The following is a 22,037-nucleotide window of genomic DNA, read 5'->3' as shown; positions in this document are numbered from 1 at the left end:
CTCCACCCCGAGTTCCCACTCCCGCTTGGCCTTGTCCCCGCAAGGCCTTGCCTGCCACTCGCACGGGGGTGAGAGGGCAGAGAGGAGTGAGCAGCAGGCAGGGCCTCAAAGGGAAAAGGCCAAGTGGAGGTGGGGCCTCAGGGCAGACAACAGACAGACAATGATGGAGTTTGTGGTTTTATGAGACACCACAGTTGAACTATTTCTTTATATGACAATTCCTTTCGCAGTGCTATTACAATTTTTGCATTGCAAAACTAAAACTACTGTACTGAGCTATGGTAAAAACTTATCATGTATATTATACTTGCTCACTATGCATATTCCTGTCAACAGTATTGCATACACATCAATAGGAGAATAGGTCCAGGTTGTGAACTATGGGTATGTCTATACTACCCGCCGGATCGGCGGGCAGTGATCGATCCAGTGAGGGTCGATTTATCACGTCTAGTCTAGACACGAAAAATCGACCCCCCCCGAGTGCTCTCCTGTCGACTCCTGTATTCCAACAGAGCAAGAGGCGCAGGCAGAGTCGACAGGGGAGCAGCAGCAGTCAATTTACCACAGTGAAGACGCTGTGGTAAGTGGATCTAAGCATGTCAACTTCAGCTATGTTATTCACGTAGCTGAAGTTGCATAACTTAGATCGAGAGCTGCCCCTCCCCAGACAGTGTAGACCAGGCCTATGTAAGAAATACCTGAGGGTTAAGAAACTCCACAAGATTCCACCTGTGGATTTGTGCATAATATGATTGGCAAAATGCAGTTTTAGTGTGGTTATAGAATGATTTCTAGGGGCCAAATTTTACTCTTGGATTTATTCACATGACTACCACTGACTACAATACAGAGCCATTTGTATGTGATCTTATGTTAATAAAATCATATGTAGTTAGATTGAAACCGAAGTTTATTGCAGGTGGATTGTTACTGTATTCATTTGCCTTTTCTGATTGTTTTCAAAATTATGCTATTCAACTTTTCTATTGAATTCACCATTCTCTTTGTGTCTTCCCCTCTTTTTGAAAAGTTTGGTTCTTTTCACAAGCTTTGTCTATCTGTTCAGTTTTAATTTTAAAAAATATGTTTGCCACATAACTCAGATTGGCAACTGATTATCATAATCTTTTATAAAGAGAAAAGGAGGACTTGTGGCACCTTAGAGACTAACCAATTTATTTGAGCATAAGCTTTCGTGAACTACAGCTCACTTCATCGGATGCTGTAGCTCACAAAAGCTTATGCTCATATAAATTGGTTAGTCTCTAAGGTGCCACTAGTCCTCCTGTTCTTTTTGCGAACACAGACTAACACGGCTGCTACTCTGAAACCTTTTATAAAGAGTAAATTTATACAAATTGTTTGGGGGATTTCAATATGGGGGACAGGTCTCATGCTGCCACTAGTAAAGAAGTGACTTCAGAACTATTAGAAATCTTTTCCTCTTGTAGAGTCTGATCGTGTTTTTTAATCTAACAGAAAAAGGCATAACAAGATCCAATGGTTGAAAGCTGAAGCTAGACAAATTCACACTACACACAAGGCATCTTTTTTTTTTAAAGAGTGAGGGCAATTAAACAGTGGAACAATTTACCTAAGAATATGGTGGATTCTCCATCATTTGCACTCTTTAGATCAGGATTGAATATTTTTCTAAAAGATTGGCCTAAACTGAAACACAAATTATGGGCTTGATGCACCTGGGTGAGGTTCATTGCTCTGTGATATACTGGAGATCAGACCAGTTGATCACAATGGCCCCTTCTGGCTTTCAAAACTATGAATCTATCAATATTAATAAACTTCCTCTTCCATCTTTTTCTTTTTCCTACATATATTTTGTTGTGAGACACTTGCAACAAGATCTTATTTTGGGAAAGTTAATTTAGTTAACACTATAATCTATTATGCTGCACAAATGAGTCAAAAACTTTAGCTGGATTTTTATTTTTCTAACAGTAAAAACAACACCAGGCAAGTCTCAATTTACCTTGTCTAAAAATCTACGACAACATTATTGTGACTTAATTTACAGCTTCTCTAGAAAATAAATTGCATACTACATCTTTACTTCCTACCCCACACCCAGATTATGTACAGAAGACCCCCAGTATTTTATGATCAAAGACATATGCCCACCATAATTGGGCATATCCCCAATCTCAACATCTCTGAAAAAAATTATCTTAATTTATTCATTATATTAACTTTTGTGTCAATACTCATAATATTAAATTATGGCTTCTATGGATAATAGTGATGGACTGACCTAAAAATATTGGGTGCTGGTGTGTGGTTCAGACAAAAGCTGAAAATTTTTGTCCATTATCTGTCTCATTGGAGCCTCCTCCCTATGGTACCTTAATCTATCTCCAATATCCTGATGGTTTAAGATCTACAATTTTTGCCTTTGCTATTGTGCACTCTTTTTATCAGTTTCCCAGGATTACACTGAAGCAGGGGTGGCCAGCCTCAGCCTGAGAAGGAGCCAGAATTTACCAATGTACATTGCCAAAGAGCCACAGAAATATGTCAGCAGCCCCGCATCAGCTCCCCTCCCCCCTGCTCCCAGCACCTCCCGCCCACCCGCCCACTGATCAGCTGATCAGCCCACCTCCCCCTCCCTCCCTGCACCTGCCGATCAGCTGTTTCATGGTGCACAGGAGGATGGGGGGGGGAGGGGAGGAGCGAGGACACAGCAGGCTCGGGGAGGGGGCAGGAAGGGGTGGAGTGGGGGCAGGTCCTGTGGCAGAGCCAGGGGTTGAGCAGTGAGCACTCCCCAGAACATTGGAAAGTTGGCACCTGTAGCTCCAGCCCTGGATTCAGTGCCTATACAAGGAGTCGCTTATTAAATTCTGAACAGCCACATGTGGCTCCAGAACACAGGTTGACCACCCCTGCACTAAAGTGACAATCTCACTGATAAAATAATTGTAAATCTTGGCCCTGGTAAATTTAACACAATTACACAGAGGATTAGGGATATTAAAAGGACCTATTTACCATTGTCCACACAAATTATATGTAAGATATGATTTTTCATATCCCTGTAATACCTAGTCACAGTGGTTTCTGTTAAAAACGTGAGGACTGCTTCTGTACTATCTTACACCTTCTGTATTCATTTATGCTTGTGCAAAGTGGTGTAAAATGGTACCAAATCAGAACCATAGCACTTTACACTCACCTTGTAATTCCTTTGTTTAGATATAAATGATTATCCAAAGTTCAAAATACTGAAGAATCAGGATGACAGTGTTCAAATCAAAATATTCTACTATGAGCTAGAGTTTGATAACTCAATGAAGACAGATAAGTCAGTGCAAAAATGAGTCTATGATTCTTTGAAGTACACTGAGGTATATTGCCAGTCAACACATTCTTGATGCATTATGGTGCAAACTGAAATTTTAAAATGCCCCAGCAATCGTTACTATCAGAGACTTGCACCAGAAGAAGTGTTAGTCTCTCATGTCAATGTGTACCATAGAGAGTCAGTAATCTATGGATCTTTCAAACAATAAACCATAATCAAGCAATTTTGACTAATGTATGTGTATACATTAGCTGCTTTTCAAACCTTGATATTTCAGTTGGTTTATACATTTTAAAATGCTGAAAAGATACCAGCTCGCATTACAGATTAATGGCATCCAAAACTTTAAATCAAAAGCAAGTTTTCAATTATATACATGCAAAAAAAGCATCTGAAAGCCAACATATATCTTTATTTTTGCAGTGTTATTTACTAAAAATGGGTAATGATTGCATGCCACGTACATTTTGATAATCTATGTATAAATCTTTTAACTTGGCTTTACCACAACACTGCTGGCCATTGAGATCAGTCTAATGCTATTATGATGGCCCAGTGATTCTGATCTAGTACCTACTGAAATTAATAGCAAAACTTCAACTGACTCCTGTGTTGCCTGGTTGGGCCCTTAACTTGTTATGCTTGATGAGCTTGTACAAAATATATTTGTTATAATACTGAAGTGTATCTAAAAATTGATTTCACAACCATATTTCTCAGCTTTCAGATCTTTAAGGTCTATCTATCAACAGTAAAACTGTGGCAGCTGAATGAATGGAACTCTACTAAAGAAGGCATTAGAAAAGGGGTATCATGTTAGTCATGGCTAAAATAATATGTATGTGAATTTTGTAACACATCAGGTGACTGAAAATTATAAGCCCAAATGACTGTTGCTATGCACATTGGGTACTCCTGTACACAAGTGAGCGCAAATTGAATGTAAAAGGCTCTCATTCTGATATGGTAGCATTCTGCACTCTGTAGTTCATTGGCATAAACAGCTACAAAAAAGCACAGAGCAAGAGTGAATCAGGCCTTATGTGTCTGATTCAAAAGAGAGCCAAGAAATCCCTTCATGAAGCTATAATACTGCAAACAAGGTATTTTTTCATTAACAACATTTTAGTATTTTATAACATTCTTTATCTAAAATTAAATAATTCTAAAATATTAGCTGAGATAAAATCTCTTTTTAGATAAAAGCTCTCACAACACAGGTAACAGAAGAACCTAGATGAGTTAAGCCATTCTGCCTTTCTTACTACAAGAGACAACCCTACCTGACAAGGCTCATCACAGCTCCCTTTCATGTTGCATGCATGCTAAAAATTAACGTCTTAATGTGGGGTAAGTAAATGTGGTGATAACCTGCTCATATCTTGAACTAGCTTTCTAAAGACTGATTTACAATCATATCTCCTTATTGTGTGTGGCTAGTGATGGTTCATTAAACATGTAACTACAAGTCCTGAGACATTGCAAACAATGATGCTTACACATATTAATTCCCTCAGAGCTATTTCTATTTCCTTTGATGTGCACGTTTACTTGCTTTGTAATAAAAGGTCTTTAAATTATACCTTTTAAACTCAGGAAATTTTAAATATTTATAACAACTCTGAGAATGTTTTATCTGTTAGTCACTTATAAGAAACTTGAAAGGTCAAATATATCTTAGGGCCCAATCCCACAAGCCTTCCACACATAGAACAACAGTTGATTTAAGTGAGAGTTCTGTGCACGAATGACATGCAGAACTGAGCCTGTAACTGGAAAATGGGAAGAGACTGGCTGTGAAGATTCATTTGCAACTTTGGTGAATAGAGCTTTGGGAGCTTCATATTCTGGGGGTCTTTTTTATACTCAGAAAGTTGAATAAATCTTAAAAATTCCTTTAGCTTTAGCTACTGGAGTCACAGATATATTTTCAAATCTGTCCATGACAAAAGTGGTCACAATTAATAATGAGTCAGCAAGTTATAAGGAGGACCTTAAAATAAGTTCCATAATTTGCCTATTTGTGTATACTTAAGATGCACCCAAATATAATAAGTAGGGCATATAGCTTGTGACCACTGACTTTATCACTCCCTTACTAACAATAATATGAATAAGATGTTTCACCATGTACTTATGTATTTTAAAGCTTTGTCACTAGATGAAGCAGAAATCCAAAGCTTCCTACAAGAAGCGGTCCATGAAATTAGATTTGCAATGCAAAAATTTATAATCTCCTTTGTAATGAAAGCCTATGACATGCTATCTCACGTATATAACCAATATTAGAAGTATCAGATATGCAATTTTTGTTATCAAGTTACTGTAAATTACAGAATGGAATTTTTTTTGCCTCTTTCAGCTGCTTTGTAAACCTACTTTAGACTGTGATGGTGGCAGTTAATTTTTCTACTAAGCAATGTAAGATAAATGTAAACCTCTATATAAGTACTGTATATCCTAATGCACACACTCTTGGGAAGTGATGGGAAGAAGTTTCTACAGCTAAACACAATCTCAAGAAATTCTTCCATATGTGGAAAAGACTCTGCAAAGCTGACATATAAATATAGATATATATAAATATACACACAGGACAGTATGTATACATTTATATCACATTCATTAAACCTAAAAACATAAAATAAATTTATTTCTCTAAGCAAAGGATAGGTATACAGAATCCATCTCCAGGAGGTAACATAGACAGTAAAACCAAACCTCTGCACTCCAACTTATCCGCCAGAAAAAGTGCAACTTTAATATAATTAAAAGGCATATGAAAATTCATATTGATGTAATAATTATAAATATAAGGCTAGGGATAACAACAATAATAAATATTTCAAATTTACATAGCTTTTTACTTGATTAAAGAGCTTACTAAACATTAATTAACACTGTGATATGAATATAAATGCAGCATTGTCAAATTAGAATAAACTAGGGATGAGCCTGAGCTACAAAACTGAGATCCAGATCAGAACTTTCCCAAAGTTCAGGGCTCTTTGGACATAGGGTTTTCATCTGGGCTATTACAAATATAAAAAATCTGCTGTGAAACTTCAGTGTGAAACCAAATCCAATCTTCCCCAAAGGCCAAAGGAGGTTGGATGAAGGGTTGGTTCAGTCCCCTTTTTGGAATAAAGTAGGTATTAATGGCTATGTAAATATTAAAGGCAGGACTAGTCCTCTGCACATTCTCTAATCTGCAGTATGAAGTCATCATTAAGGCCTTGAGTCAGGAAGGCACATAAGCACATGTTTAATTTTAGGCACATGACTAGTCTCGTTTACTTTAGCTAGTTACTCAGTCAAGGCCGAAGTCTTGACTTTTGACTGTATAAAGAGAATGAGAAATACAGTGGCTGCCACTCAAAGGTCAGCATTAGCTAACAGCTGGCACACAGTAGTATGTGATATACCAGTTTTCCTCCATGCCTGGAACAAAAAATAACCGTGACAACTGTGTACTACATGATGCTGACCATGATAAAAGTTGTTTTTATTGTATTTATCTTAATAAGGGTGAAATATCTTTATTAAATCATAATATTTTTAAAATAAAATATTTGTAAAATAGACAGGATTGACTGTTTCATCTGAGGAATGTTCTATTTTCCTGAGCTACTATGACCTCACGAATTGGAAGTTATTCACACCATAAGCGCTCTAAAGTGCATGTGCCCAGCAACATGTGAAAGTACGGGAAATACTGTAAAACCTGAAATTACTTTTACTATCACTTTGCACTTCACTCTAGCATCTTCATCTTTGCATCTCAAAGTGCATTACAAGCATTAATTAATTAACACCAGCCCTGTGTGGTATTAATTAATTTATTATTACTATTATTATTATACAGAATCCATGCCAAAGTTGTATCAATGGTTTAGTAATTTTGTAGTTTAATGTTTTCCGAAAGTCAAACAATGAGTCAGTGTCTGGAACCCATTGACACTGGCTCTCAAGGCTGTGCACTAAACTGCTATACCACAGTAGCTCCTTCTTATATTAGAAACTGAGTTGGTACTTTCCTTATCAGTCCAATTTCTATTGTTTTTGAGATATGTAAAAAATTTAGTTTTACATACTGATGGGCTTAGAAAGCAAGCTTTGGTTTTGATTGTGGCAAACTCTCGATCATGTTTTTCTTTTCCAGTCACAAACCAAAACCAGACCTAGTTTAATTTGGGTTTTTGATTCACAGCCTATATTTTATACTTTTCAAATTACCATATTCACTTGATATATTAATAAGCTAAAGCTCCTGGCTAACCCCCTGTCCTTCCATAAATTTGTAATATTGAACCTGGTTTTTTACATTTCCATCTTAGGAATAAAGTGATAGTAAAAAAAGTGATAGTAAAAGTAATTTCAGGTTTTACAGTATTTCCCCTTACTTTCACTTAGAAGCAGGGTAAGAGTCAGGTAACAGAAAAGCAGTGTTGCTACCTCTCACCATATCTGGTGGTTTGTTTTCTTTTTAAAGCCCAGGGTCCTAGAATCCTGTGATTATGTGAGAATCTCAGATTTCCTTTTAATAAGGTACATTTGTAATCCTCGTGGCTGCAGAGAAAAGTATGAAAACATCACCAATGTGTACCCTAAAGGCTCTAAAACCAGAAGGCAAAGAAAAAGCACCTAAAATATTACTTTTTAAAATTTCATGATTTCGTGTGGGTCAGAGTAATAATTGTTGAATGCTTGGTATTAGCAACACTAACAAAGATCAGATTTCTTAGGTTTTGTTCCTGGTTCTGGGAGCAGACTTTCAGTAGAGAGCGCATTATCACATTCCTTCTGAAAGGTAATGTGGCAGAGTGGATGAACATTGGGTCTGTAATTATAGAAACCTGTGTTCTATTCCCAGTTTAGCCTGAAGTGAGCTGGTATCGGCCCCTCTATTACCTTATCTGTAAAATGGATGAATGACAGTTGCCTCCCTCTAAGGCAGGGTTGTGACGCCTCAGTTAATAAAAAGGGTTGTGAAGCACAGAGAAATATTATCAGCAGTCAATGGAAGATCTGGGACTAGAACTCAGTCTACTGGTCTGAAGCACTTTCCTCTAGACTACAAAGTGTTGGGAGGAGGAGAGTCTCTCGAGAAAAAGCTTCCTGGAGGTCTATACAAGACTAAGGGGTCAGGAGTGTCCAAATCTGGGTGTTCAACTTTATCCCCCATGAGTTTTTTTGTTCCAGTGATCCAGATTAAATTACTGCAATGCACTCTACATGGGGCTACCTATGTTACAGCCACTTGGAAACTGAAGCTAGCTCCAAACGCTTATTAAGGAGAATTTCATTTTGGGAGCAGATTACGTCAATGCTCCAGGATCTGCACTGACTGCCAATAAGTTTCCAGGTGGAATTTAAGTAAGTTGCCAACACTTAGGCACAAGCTGAAGGGAAAGAATCAAAGAATCTAACTACAAAGTTGCAGATTTAATTTGTTTTTAGAGTTTGTTAACAGCCAATTCTGGATGAAAGAACTGAAAATTACAAATACTGTACTGAGGTGTATTTATTTTACTTTTTTGAACTTACTCAATACCAATAAATACTGAGAAAGATTTTTATACAAAAACCAGAGGTACAACAATCATGTATGTACATATTGTGTCTGACTCTCACATTGCCACACAGGGGAGTATGGGAGAGTAAGAATATCCCTATTGCCTATGCGGCTTTCTTAGGGCTTCTCTGGACATTGAGTCCAGACATATGAGGCTAAGCTGGGGCTGTGTACCTTTACTCCCCCCTCTCCCAAACAGGTGGGCAGAAAATGAGGGGAAGAGGGGCAGGGAGTAGGTAGAGACTTAGTTATTCTCCCATAACACACCAGTCAGTGGATTTGATCAGGCTGAAGAGGAGGAGTATGCTACACCCAGTAAAGGAGTAGTCTCCTCTGCCAGGAGTCACAATTCCTACCCTGGGTTACTTCTGGGGCAGCACACCCTCATGCTGCTCCTTACTCAGGGTGAGCTGTAAAGTCTCAATCTTGCCCTGACATAGCATCTGTAATGTAAATATAATATATAAATTACAGCTTGAGCAAACAGCATCATGTGAAAAATGGGAGTGTGTTTATTCGCCGCCTAGGTTGTGTGTATATGTTATCTACATATAGATTGATAACACACCCTCTCTCTTTATAGCAAGCATATGCACACACAGACATACATAAAGGGCAGAGATGGCCTTACTCTCCCAAATAGATGCCGAGGGGTAGAAAATCTCTTACTCTCTAATGCAAGCGCACACACACACACACACTTTTTCATATATGCAATATATAATATCAAAGTTTTCCAGAAAGATATGTCTCTCTATATAGATACATGTCTAAAACTAGCAACATTCAAAATCATCAATATCAACTCAATACAACTTAGACAAACATATTTTTCAAAGTTAATGCTGTGTGTATTTCAAATATCTTTTTTCTGTCAAGAACTTATGCTTTATCTTTTGGAATTTCTGCTTAGTCTTCAAAATTGATAGACAACCTTGAAAGGGTAACTAGCAGTCCCTGTTAAGTGGCATATGTGTTACAGTGTGCACCATCTTTTTCTTCTTATAAAATTAAAAATACCCCCCTGACCATTTACACGTTTATTTTTCCAGTTTATTCTGTGGTTTCACACCATTACCAGCATGTTGGATCATGGTCACCAAAAACCACACATCCAGAATTTTGTATGCAATATACTGTTGTGAATGGGAAATAAAGGTTTGCATAATAAAACCACATGACAATCAAACTGCAATAACAAAGAGTACCGTATGGAATGGCAAACAATAACGGCGCACAGACAGAGAAAAATGATTCATAATTGAAAAATGCAAGCACAGACTAAGATTAGTTCTCTCATATTCATAGCTAGCATGCTGTTCTGTTGGAGATTCTTTTTACAATGATTAGCCTATGGATCTATTCATTTTCTCGATGCATAATTAACTAACTGCCATGGTTTAATTGCTGTACCATCAGTTTGCTATCTTGCTGGTTTGTTGATATATTCACCTTCCATTTTATTGTTACCTCCTGTTCTTCTGCTCCTGGACTGCATAATCTTCTCTCATTAGTGTCCTACAATTCTCATCACACCTCTTTTCTGAGTCACTGCTCCCCTTCCTCCTCATCTCACTCCTCTCCCTTACTTCCTGTCATCTCTATCTCACATCCCTTCTTCACTTCCCCTTTACTGCTCCAAGTCCACCCACTCTACCCTCAACCCTCTGTCCTCTGCTCACACACAACTGCAAGTCTATATCTCACTTCTGCATCCTCCATCAATTCCCCTCCTTGTATCTGACATAATCTGCCCAGAAACCAGCTTCTCAAATCCCACAACCATTCCTGACACCATCTCCACTCCAGTGGCTGCCCCTTCAAACCTTATACCCATCCGCACCTTCATTACCTTCCTATGCTCCTTCTCTTGCTCACTCTGGAATACTTATTTCACTCAAAAAGAGATGACTGCTATGCAAAACCTCCTCATCTCTCCTTCCTTCCATCTCTTCCTATCCACGGAAACAAAAATTTCCATTGCTATGCCACATCTCTGCTTTGGTAGCTGCTCTTTTTTGGCCTCTCTTTCTCTTACCTTTCACTCCAAATATCAGATAGTGGCATCGGGCTACTACTCTCCTGTTCCTGCTGTTTACAACTCCCCCCATTCTCATTCATTCTCCTCCTTTGACCCTCCCTCTCATCCACCTGCTTTGATTTTGACACCTGGCTTTCCCTCTTCTTCACCTAACATTCCTTCACTTTCACCTTGCGTGATTTCACCCTCCACATTGATGCTTCAGCCAATTATTTTTACTCTTACCATTACTTCCTCTTTATGTACTACTCTGGATCAACTCTCCCATTCACCCAAATGGACACTTTCTCACCCTTCTCTTCACCAGACATGATTTATTTTTCTCACCTCTCACTCTCCAAGTTCTCTCTGACCAACTTTTGATTTCCTTCAACATCGCCCACCTGCCACCTACTTCTCCTCAGTCTTTCTCCAGCCTCCACTCCACCAGTGTAATGATTTTTTTTACTGCTCATATGCCTTCTTCTCTGTTCCTCTTCCGTCTTCTGACTCAGCTGTAAACCCTCTTCAGTCTCTCGTTCTCTTTGGGTTCATTCCTCTCACAAGCATGTTTTGCTCTATCCTCAAACACCTCAGCTCCACCTGGCTGTCCAATAAAGCCCAATTTCCCTTCATATCCAAACTCAGTCAATGTGTCATCTACCATCACTGACCTAAGTTTCATTTGGACCCCCCTCCACTCTGGCTTTCACTCTCTGAACTGAAACTTCTCACATTAAGGCTCCAAGTACTTTCTTCTCAACCAAATCTTATGGCTTCTACTCCATCTTCATCCTCATGGACCTCTCTGCTTTCTTTTTACACAGTTGATCAATGTACTTCATGATATCTTATCCTCTTCCCAGGGCTTTCATTCTTCCAGTCTCTGCTAATTCTCCTACCTCTCTCTGGCTGTTTCTTCAGCATCTCTCATCTCCATGGGAGGACCATAGGATTCCATCCTTGCCTTCTCCTCTTCTTCTTTTACATCCTTTCTTTGTATGAACTCTTCTGCTCATATGGCTTCAATTGCCATCTTCATGCATGTCTCTCAAATCTACCTTTCTATATCTGACCAGAATCCCTCAGTCTAATACTGCACCTCAGCCTCTCTCCTCCTATATGTTTCACCATTGACTTAAGCTTAACATGGTACAAACTGAACTCCTTACCTCTTCCCCTGCATTTTCTGTCACTATTGACAATAGTACCATCCACACTGGCTGAACATTCTCAATTTCTTAACATTTGTATATTTCATGGTTGTTTTTACAAACCACACAATTTTTTCATACCATTATTTAATTTACCTGCCAAAATAAATGAACTACCAAATGTTATTGGAATAGATTTTGCATTCTCGTGCACCAATGTAAATCAGGTGTAACACCATATTGTCAATAGAATTGTGAGATCAGAATCAGGCTCTCTTCCTCCTCCTGCTATAGACCCTGTGCCTTCCTCCTATGAATTTTCTTCCGTGCTCTCCTGTCGAGCTGGTTCCCAGACCCTTCCTCCAGTTGCTGATGGCTTCATCATGCTCTTCAACTCCTCCCCACTTCTTCCTAGTCTGAGCATTCTATTGCTTTGACCCCTCCCTTTTCTTTTAAGCAGCACCTGCATCCTTCTCTCATCCCTGCCACCCTCTCCAAACCCTTCCCCCACACTCACCTACTACACTGGATTTCATTCTTGCTGCAAAAGTCTCTTATGACCATTTTCAAACTTGATATTTTAAATAGCCAAACCCAGCATTCAAAAAGTTTTCATCTATAGCTGGCACATTTAACTTCCACTCTTTACTAAGCACATTCCATTGGAATTTGGAAGGGATTATTAATGGCTACCTGACTGCAGTGGAAATGCTGTTGAAAGATATATAGAGATATATAGATATATTTTCTTATCTTGAAATGTAAGGTTGGTTCATTAAATAGAATAATTTCAGGCTCAACTTCTTTTAATTGTATTTCCTCTGTAGTGAGGACTCTAACATCCTTTCTTACGATAACAAAAATGATAATAGGCAAATATCATATCCATGTGCTCAAAAAACTTTTAACAAGTATGTCATTGCTTTGGTGTTCTGCAGAAGGGAATCAACGAAAGAGTTCAGGCTCTTACCAGACTCCCCAAACTGTAGGATTTAAATGATATTTTGGTAGGGACATGTTAATTCTTTAGCATCAGTGTATCTGTAGAAAAATCTTACAAAATCTATATCTCCAATTTTAAATATTTACTTTTAAAGACCACATTTTTTACTGAATATAAAAGTGTGTATGACTTCTTTACAATGCAGCTTTTGACCTGCAGTCATATTGTGCAACCTGCAAAATTGCAGCACTATGTTGGCTGTGCTCTTATGGTGCAGCACAGTGTTGGCTGTGCTCTTATCAAGTCTTACTGTGACACAGCACAGCCCTGAGCAAAGGTTGGTGTCCTCTGTAAGTTGCCACCAACAGAGATGTAACTCTGGGAGGCACTGTGAGTCACAATTCCTCCCTCCCCTGCTTCCTTCTTTCTCCCTTGGAGGTAGAAAACCATTTACTGCTTGGTAAATGGTTTGGAAAACTAGTCCCTGAGTATGTCACGTAATCACTTAGCAGCACCTGGGTGGTGCAGGAGTAGTGAAATAACCATCCTATGTACAGACAAGAGGGCACTATCATATGTGAAGATACTGTATCAAAAATATCCTAATGAATTCAGCCTACTTCTAAGTATAGTCTCTTCAGAGGAAGACAGGGGGCCATCAAGTGTCTAAACTATAAATAGAACAAAGTATTGTATTATTCTTTTCCAACATACTGAATATTTCACAAACCATCTCATCTAAAAACTGACACCCAGAAGCACAATACTGTAAGAGATGCTGCTGAGTTTCGCTGTCTTGATTTGCTGTGTTGGTCCTCTGGCTCTCATCAACCCCACCCCACTGAGGTAGTTTCTTCTAATTAGTGGTGAGGAAAGGAGAAAAGGGGGAGGAAGAAAACCAGAGGTAAAAGAAAATAAGAAGGAAAAGCTTTTGCAGATAGCAAACAAGAAAAACAAGTATTTCAATAACACGATATAAAGGAAAAGAAATAAAAATCGTAATCCTTATAGTTTCACACAATTAGGGTCAAATATAATTTGGTAATAATAATGTAATATAAACAAAAATTTAAACACAAATATTCTGACAACTGTTTAGCAGTTTTCAATACATTTCTCAGAAATCCACTTCAAAGCCCCAATCCTGCAAAGACTTTAGCATGTACATAACTTTATGCATATGCATAGTCCTATTAATTCCAATGGCACTACTCATATACATAAAGTGATACATGAGCTTAAGTCCTTGCAGGATCAAGGCCTTAGCATTTCAGAAAACAAAAGGCCCTCAGTTTCTGTTTGAAAACATATCCATCTTAAACATAACAAAATCATAAAGTTTATTGTTAAGGTATCCACTTTATGCAGATTGCTACAATCCAAGATTACGGAGGCTGAACATTTGACACTTACCTATTATTTGCCTATTTATAGCAACATTAACTGCAGAACCAGCATAAAAAAAACTTCCTAAAGACAAATTTTTGGGGTGCCAATAAAATTATGCATATTATGTATTAAAATTATAGGCAAGGTGATGTACATTGCCCTAGAAATTGTGCTAATACAAAATTAAAATGGAATCACATTTGAGTAATTTTTGATTTACTTTATTTTTTTCACATTTTGTAAAAATATTAACATTTTAATATCATTATTATAAACAAAACTTGCATATTTTTATTTAAAAAACAAGTTCTGATATTTGTAAAAATGATTCGTGATTTAGGTGATGGCTCAATTTTGGGGTGTCCAAACTGACATACTAATGGGTCCCAATTGTCAGAGGATAGTTACTCTGAAACAAAGGTCTCTTGAAGATGTTTCAAGTTCAGCACGCAAAGACTGAGGCCCTCCAGAATCACTAGTCATTTTTGAAAATTCACTCTAAAATATATCCCAAAACATTTACATTTTGTTTACTATAAGACAACCAAAACTGAGTTAATGCAATATTTGCCAATGAATGGCAAATATTCATTCAATTCTTTCAATTCAAAGATATTTTCATAGCCAGCTTAGGAACAACTGAACACAAGCTCATACTGGAAATGCTGACCAAGTCTTTGAATAACAGTTATTCCAAAAAGCAAGTACCTAATAGTGAAGTTGCAGTAACTATGCAGCTCTCCAGTAACTTTCTATTTAAACAGTTGAATGGTAACTCTGCTTAGAAGCTTAAAGCAAAAGAAAAAGGAAGAGAGGGAAGGAAAATATTATAAGACAGACAAAAAGAAAAACAGAAAGAGAAACGAAAACGTTTAGATTCCCTGAGTGATGGAAATAAATACCAAAGCTATTAGTTTCAGTTCAAAAAATAAACTTATATTGTTTATTATTTCTTTGGAATATTTATTTTATCTTGAAATTTCAGAATGGTAAAAGGGTAAGTGTGAAGGTAAGAAAGGAGGTGACTGACCTGATCTGGAGAGGGTCGGTGATTTGAGTGCTGGGTCCTCCCAGGAGACCGGTGGTGGTGGTGATGATGGTGGTGGTGGAAGTGGTGATGGTCATCATCATAGTTGTCTGCCATCAGTTTCATTCTGTTCTGTGTCTAATCAGGGAAAGGGACACAATTCCATTGATTGCCTGTTCTGTTCATTCTCTCTGAAGCACCTGGCAATGGCCATTTCAGAAGACAGGATACTGAGCTAGATGGACCATTGGTCTAACCCAGTATTGCCACTCTTATGTTGTTAAGTGCTGGAACATATCGGTCAACTACAGACTTGAAAGGATGTACAGTACGGCACCCACAGTTCTCCTTTCCTTTCAAAATCTAAAAATGTTATCATAAGTCAAATTCTAAGCCCTTGAGCCCATGATTAGCTCTATGTAGGTGCAAGGATCTGCCAGCAGAAGCCAAAGGCAGGACTGGGCCTAATTAAGGAAAGAAAGAAAACACAGTTTTGTTTGTTTCTGTAGATACCGTTCCAACCCCACTGAAGTCACTGAGCCAAATATGGTGTCAATGCCCCATGCAATCACACTGATTTCTACACAAATAGGATCACAGAGTGCAGAATTTGGCCCAGTAAATTCACTGGCTTTTAGGACTGTAACAGAGCAAAATCTAGCCCAATACTTTTATGTTACTATTTTAAAACATGAGTTCCTGGATATTTCTTTTTCAATGTGTAAAGTCTTACTGAATAATTGCAAGATCAGATTAAAAGGAATATAAATTTTCATGCATACTAGCAATTACATTAGCATTCACAGTAACAAAAATGAGAAGTTATGGTGAACGCCGTATCTTCGCCTATTTTCAGGGTTTAATTGCAAAGTTTTTTCTTTTACTAGGATCAGGCTGTTAAAACAATCAGGTATAAGAATCCGAAGACTGTGTAATACACATACAGGTAAACCATGTTAATCAGTGAAAATAAGTTTTAACCAGATTCAGATTATGAAAACAATTTAAAAGATTTGTCATTTCAGTTATTGACTTCTAGAGGTAATAAAATATAGATGCCACCAGGTAATAATAAATAAGACACTGCCTATAATTGCAATTACATTTATTTCATATCATGTGACACTCAGAGCTCAGCAATCCAGACCTTGGTGGGTCACACTAAAATATCTGTATTATGTAATTTCCCAATCATGCAAACACTTATAACTGGACAGAATACTTACTACTGTCAGTAGTCATTATTTAAAATAATTTCAGCCATGCTTGATACATTGTAATCAAGAGATTACCTACCTGCACCTGACAAACCCATGAACAAAATTCAGTTGTTTTCAAATTCCTTACCCAGAGTTTGTTGGAGCAATTAGATGAGGGTGCAGTTAATATAATTTAGATGTCAGAATGATATCATAGGAATCTGCACCCATGTAGTTTTAGTATTAAATAATCCAATACAAACTTGAGTTGAACTACTGTTTGGGAACATTTCATTCTTAAATATGAAAATTAATGCTTGCCACTAAATTCACCAAATTTTGCAATTTTTTTCAAGTAGAAAAGCAAGAGGTCTGTACAATAAACAACCCAACAAATAAATACCATATATTCTAGTGCTACAACCAAATTTTATATATAACTATTTTGCTGTAGAAAGGCACAGTATGGGGGAGGTTGTGAATTATAGGGATAATTGAAAATAGAGATGTCGTATTTGTACTTACTATACAAACATATACTACAGCAGAGCTCCCCAATAGGATTGTGTCCATTGGGTTGTGATGAGGGGGAGAGGGGACAGGTGGCCCCTGTAGACGAGCTCTGTTACCTCAAGTGAAATACCACAAAGCACCCACAGAAAGTGCAGGAGCAGCCAGAGGTAAGATACATAAAACCTCTTGGCAAACACTTGGCAAATATTTAGTCACTATCAATATTTTTATAGTATCTCGGGGGCAATAAAATGTTCAAAAAAGGATCACCTCAGTGTTTCAAATAATTAATTCCTCCAAAGGCCAGGTGGCAGAGTAATTGGAACAATGCCCCATCCTTGTAATCAAATACACTGCCACATGCTAAGTCACTGACAAACCCATATTTTCCATTTTTTTTAAAAAGAGATGATCTCCCATTTCCTTTTAAAACAATGGAAGGATGAACAGCAAAAATGACTGAATACCAGAGCTGGTTGGGAAACAAAGTTTCAATTTTGTGGGAAACTGTGATTTCTAAATGGGTTTTCTACTGAATAGAACAAATGTCAAATGTAGAAATTCCCCACAAAAGAATTTTTGTGTGCAAAATTTTGTTTTGGGACAATCAAAACATTTTGTTTCAATTTTGACTTTTTAAATGTTACTATTTTATTTTGTATTACTGTTTATTTTATATTTTAAATTAATTTTATAAATATAAAAATTGTACAACAACATAAAAACATAAAATAAAAATAATAAAAACCCTATAAAATAAAAATTCCAAAATGAAATGTTGAAATCAACATGTTTTCACAGAATGTTTTGACTTCAACAAATAGGTATTTTTAGACCAAAACATTCCACTGGAAAATGTTTGACCAGCTCTACTGAAAATCAGCATGAGTAATGCAGAGGGAGTAGGTGAGATGGAGGAAGAGCGAGGAGGCCTGTAGTTTAGGAGAAAATATGAAGTAACGGAGGCTGGCAAAAGGGAGCAACAGTTGAATATGCACCGTTGGCTTCACAAGAGCAGCCACTTGAGGCTACAAGGAACAGAGCACTTATGAAGGTGGAAAATTTGGAAGCTACTACCAGCAAACTTATCTCAAAGAAAAATATATGGAGTGGCACAGAGGTACCCCAAATGTTGACAGGTTTCATGGTGAAGATTCTGTGAATCTGTCAAAGATGGGAGTACAATTAATTTTCTGTCTTATCCCCTTGCCCTTTATGCACTAAAATAAATACCTACAAACTGAAATTGAACAACATACTAATTAAAAACATACCCTTGATATATGTTGCATCTTTAAGTTAATTACTGTAATAAATGAACCTACATCCAGACTCTTGTTTCAAGGGTAAGAGGTATAGGAAAGGAAACCTCTAAATAGGACAATGGTCTAAGATCTGTAGAGGGTCTTCATTTACAACTGCTCTTGCATTTGGATTAGACTTCCTGCTAAACAATGGAAATGGGTTCCAGTCTTTTATCTTTGGGCCTTCTCTGTACCTGAAGCAATGGCAGCATGACTTGCACAGGTGCCATACTGATATTAAATGGTGCTCCACGCCTGATACTCATCTAAACCCTCTCATAAGATGTGTGAAAGCTGCAGAGAGGATGTTATAGCCTGTTATTCTAAACTGAACTGTTAAAATTGGAACCACTGGAACTATTGGTTAAGTCTAGCTGACTATTATGGAATTTTTGAATTATTATTCTGTTATCTTTAAAATGGCAGACACTGAATTAGCATGATTTCAAAATGTTTATAAAGATAAATGATATGCATCTTAAGAAATCAGCACCATACCAGCCAGCTACCTATAGTTTAGCAGAAAGATTAGTTTAAACAATCAAACAAGCTTTGGGTTCTTTGCAAAGAAGACAATCAGTTCATGAACACCACAGACAACATGCTAATTTCTTTTTAACTTACTGAAAAACAGCAAATGCCACTAAATGGAATCTTTGGCACATCTAATGTTTGGGCAATAGTAGCATACCTACTTCATCTTGCACTGGTCACCTGAAGAAGAGCTCTGTGTAAGCTCAAAAGTTTGTCTCTCTCACCAACAGACATTAGTCCAATAAAATATATTACCTCAACCATCTTGTTTCTCTAATATCCTGGGGCTGCAACAACACTGTATACCTTGGAAAAAAGACATTTAATAACTGAGTTACAACTTACTACTATGATGTATATTTGGAATAGGAAATAATGTTGCTAACTCCAGTAACGCAGTGTGGAAACTACGGGTAAAAGGTGGTTGTTTTTTTAATGTCAGTCAACAAGGATAACAATGTAGGCACAAGACAACAGGCACAGGTAGAGAAATGAGAGTCAAGAGTCAACGGCTGATATTTTAAACCCAGACAAGCAGTTCTAGATTATACCTGTGCTACAGGTGTTAAATGGTTCCTGCTAAAAAGCATACCCAGTGGACATGTAAAACAAATTCACATCGCAGAGACATATTGAGCAGGCTTTATCAGATGATGAAGCTGAAAGTTCAGCAGTGCTAAGACAGGTGGGTGAGATGCATGTGTGACAGAACTTTTCCATCCTAGAACGATCTCCATCATTGGTGTCAGAAAAAAATTTCATACCTGCTTATTCCATATTGGCACCTGATTCTTTTTAGACCTCTATTTTGCCTGTCAACATTCCAGTTCCAGTGCACCACAATATATTCAACAAGAGTCGACACCTCCCAATCATTTCAACATAATTATAAATGGAAATTACCATGGTTGGGGGCAAAATAATCCTGGGCTAAGAAAGGATTTGCAGTAGTGTACCCTCATTTTCTGCTTAACAACAGTGTAATAGAACATTCCTAATACGTGGAAGGAAAAGATGATATGTATTTTCATTAAATGGCCAGAATCATTTAATAACATGGAATGGCTGCAAGCATCTTAAATCTGTGTCTTTACTAGAAACAGAATATAGAGTTTGTGCTGACCTGTAGCTGTGTGCTTGTTTGTTTACATTATAAACTTAATAAGAGGAGGAGAAGAGATCCTGCATTAGTATCTTTCTCATCAGCATAGCACTGAATGTTTTCAGTACAATTAGGGCCATTCTGCTTCCTCCACACTGGATAAGGGGAGAGAAGCATATGACTGTGTGTACTTATGAAGGAGTTTCTTCTAATTTTACCAGAGGATCAACTCTATCTGAATTATAGGTAGATTGTTTGCATTTATATTCAAGAAGGAAGGCCTTTTTCACAAGGGTGAAAAACATGGAGAACTAATGGACAAATAATAACCCAGTTACTGTAAACACTGTAATATTTTTCCCCTTTGGGGAAGCTCCTAAGATTTTATTAGTTTATTTTCCTATCAATGAACAGCCTTAAATTTCCTACCTTTCAACTGTATCCCATAAAAGAATGCAAAAGCTAAACAAGATGATATATGCAATCCTAAAAGTGTCTCCTCTAATGAGGTGCTGGGGATTAGAAGTGTCCTGGGATAAGAACTGTAAATGAATGATGTAATCTTTCTAATTCGGTGCTGAAATATAAATAAACCACTTCTAATGTTTCTTTTTTGTGAATTCCGGATTGCAGTAAAAATATGCACAAAGCAACTGTGAATGCTATAGGAAGCTTCCTTTAACTTGTCTATACTGGGAGCAACGTAGTAAGAAGTGCAGAACAGAGATGAAAAAAAAATCACATTTTGATCAGACACCCTAAACCTTTTCAAAAATCTTGCTTTTAACTGGCCTCTTAAAAATGGCACCAAATTCTGGTAAAATATGTTTTGGTTGGTTAGCCCTCTGCAGGAATGAGTTAATAGGAACATTTTAAGATTAAATTTTTGTTTCACTTGATCTACCATTAAAAAATACAGTACTTCTGTATTAAACTCTATTTTCCTTAGGATATTTCTTATAACTTAAGAATGAGATCTTTTGTAATCTTTAAAACATTTTATAAATAGAAGTCCTTTTTGGAAAAAAGTAAACACAGTGAGGAAATATAATAGAGGGATATAACAATCTTTTCCAGCCCTTTCTAAAAAGCACAATACTCTGTACATTACTGCTGAGTGTTTCACTTGCAAGCTCTTTTAATGTTTGGTAAGCTTTGAAATGTCAGGTATATTTTTATTCCCAGAAGAAATTAATTAATCACACTGCAGATACCTCAGGGCGTCATACCTACACTTGCAAAAAATACCATGGGATTTTTATTGACCACATGTGTTTACAGCCTAGGTTTAGCTGAAAGACAGCACCTCCAACAGTAGTGTCCCAAGACAACATGCTAGAACATTGGTTAAACACTGACTCAGAGGGAAGAGTGCCACCTACTGACTTGGCAGTACCATCACTTCCTGCAGCATCTTGAATTTACTTGAAGATTTCCCAACCAAGCGCTTGCTAAAAGTTTTCTATTTAGCTTGTGACGCTATAGTACATCAGAACCTACAGTTTTAGTTTAAAATATTGGAATCTCTTAATCTTAGAACATGTATAGTTCAGTACAATCTATGTGGGTGTTTAAAATGTGTCAACTTCAAGTCTGCGCCACTTTTGGCTTTATAACTATTATTTAATAGCTCTTAAAAGACAGTTTTTGAATATGTGGTATTTAAATTGTCCTCTCAAAACCATTTTAAATAGAGCAGAATAGGGTCTTAAAACACAATTACAACTGCCAATTATTCCATTAGCCAAAAGTTAGTATGTTTTGGGTCTAATATATCTTTATATATTTACTCTATATATTTTGTCAATGATGCCACAGTACCAAATATTGTCCTATCTTCATTTTACTAACTCCCACTTTATTCTGTAATTCCACAGATAAAAAACTAGTCCAACACATGGACTCTTTAAGTCAAGACTGGATATCTTTTTAGAAGATATACAATAGCTCAAACAGAA

The 22,037-nt window shown here is 37.2% G+C and overlaps 1 protein-coding gene across 19 annotated transcripts in view; it reads right to left on the bottom strand.

Moving 5' to 3' along the window:
• ERC2 (ELKS/RAB6-interacting/CAST family member 2) overlaps window positions 1-22,037 on the bottom strand; it is an 840,901-nt gene that overhangs the window by 182,154 nt on the left and 636,710 nt on the right. For all 19 annotated transcript variants that reach the window (XR_012669214.1, XR_012669216.1, XR_012669218.1 and 16 more), the window contains one exon: window positions 15,431-15,565. Coding sequence is in view for 1 of the 19 variants with exons in the window: in XM_075130329.1 (XP_074986430.1) it covers window positions 15,431-15,565 (135 nt within the window). In the remaining 18 variants the exon portion in view is untranslated. The remainder of the gene's footprint in view (window positions 1-15,430; window positions 15,566-22,037) is intronic.

This window comes from Caretta caretta, chromosome 7 (assembly GCF_965140235.1).
Source record: "Caretta caretta isolate rCarCar2 chromosome 7, rCarCar1.hap1, whole genome shotgun sequence".
Lineage (NCBI taxonomy): Eukaryota > Metazoa > Chordata > Testudines > Cheloniidae > Caretta > Caretta caretta.
The sequence above is the reverse complement of the archived record's forward strand: the minus strand, read 5'-3'. Positions and strand labels throughout refer to the sequence as shown.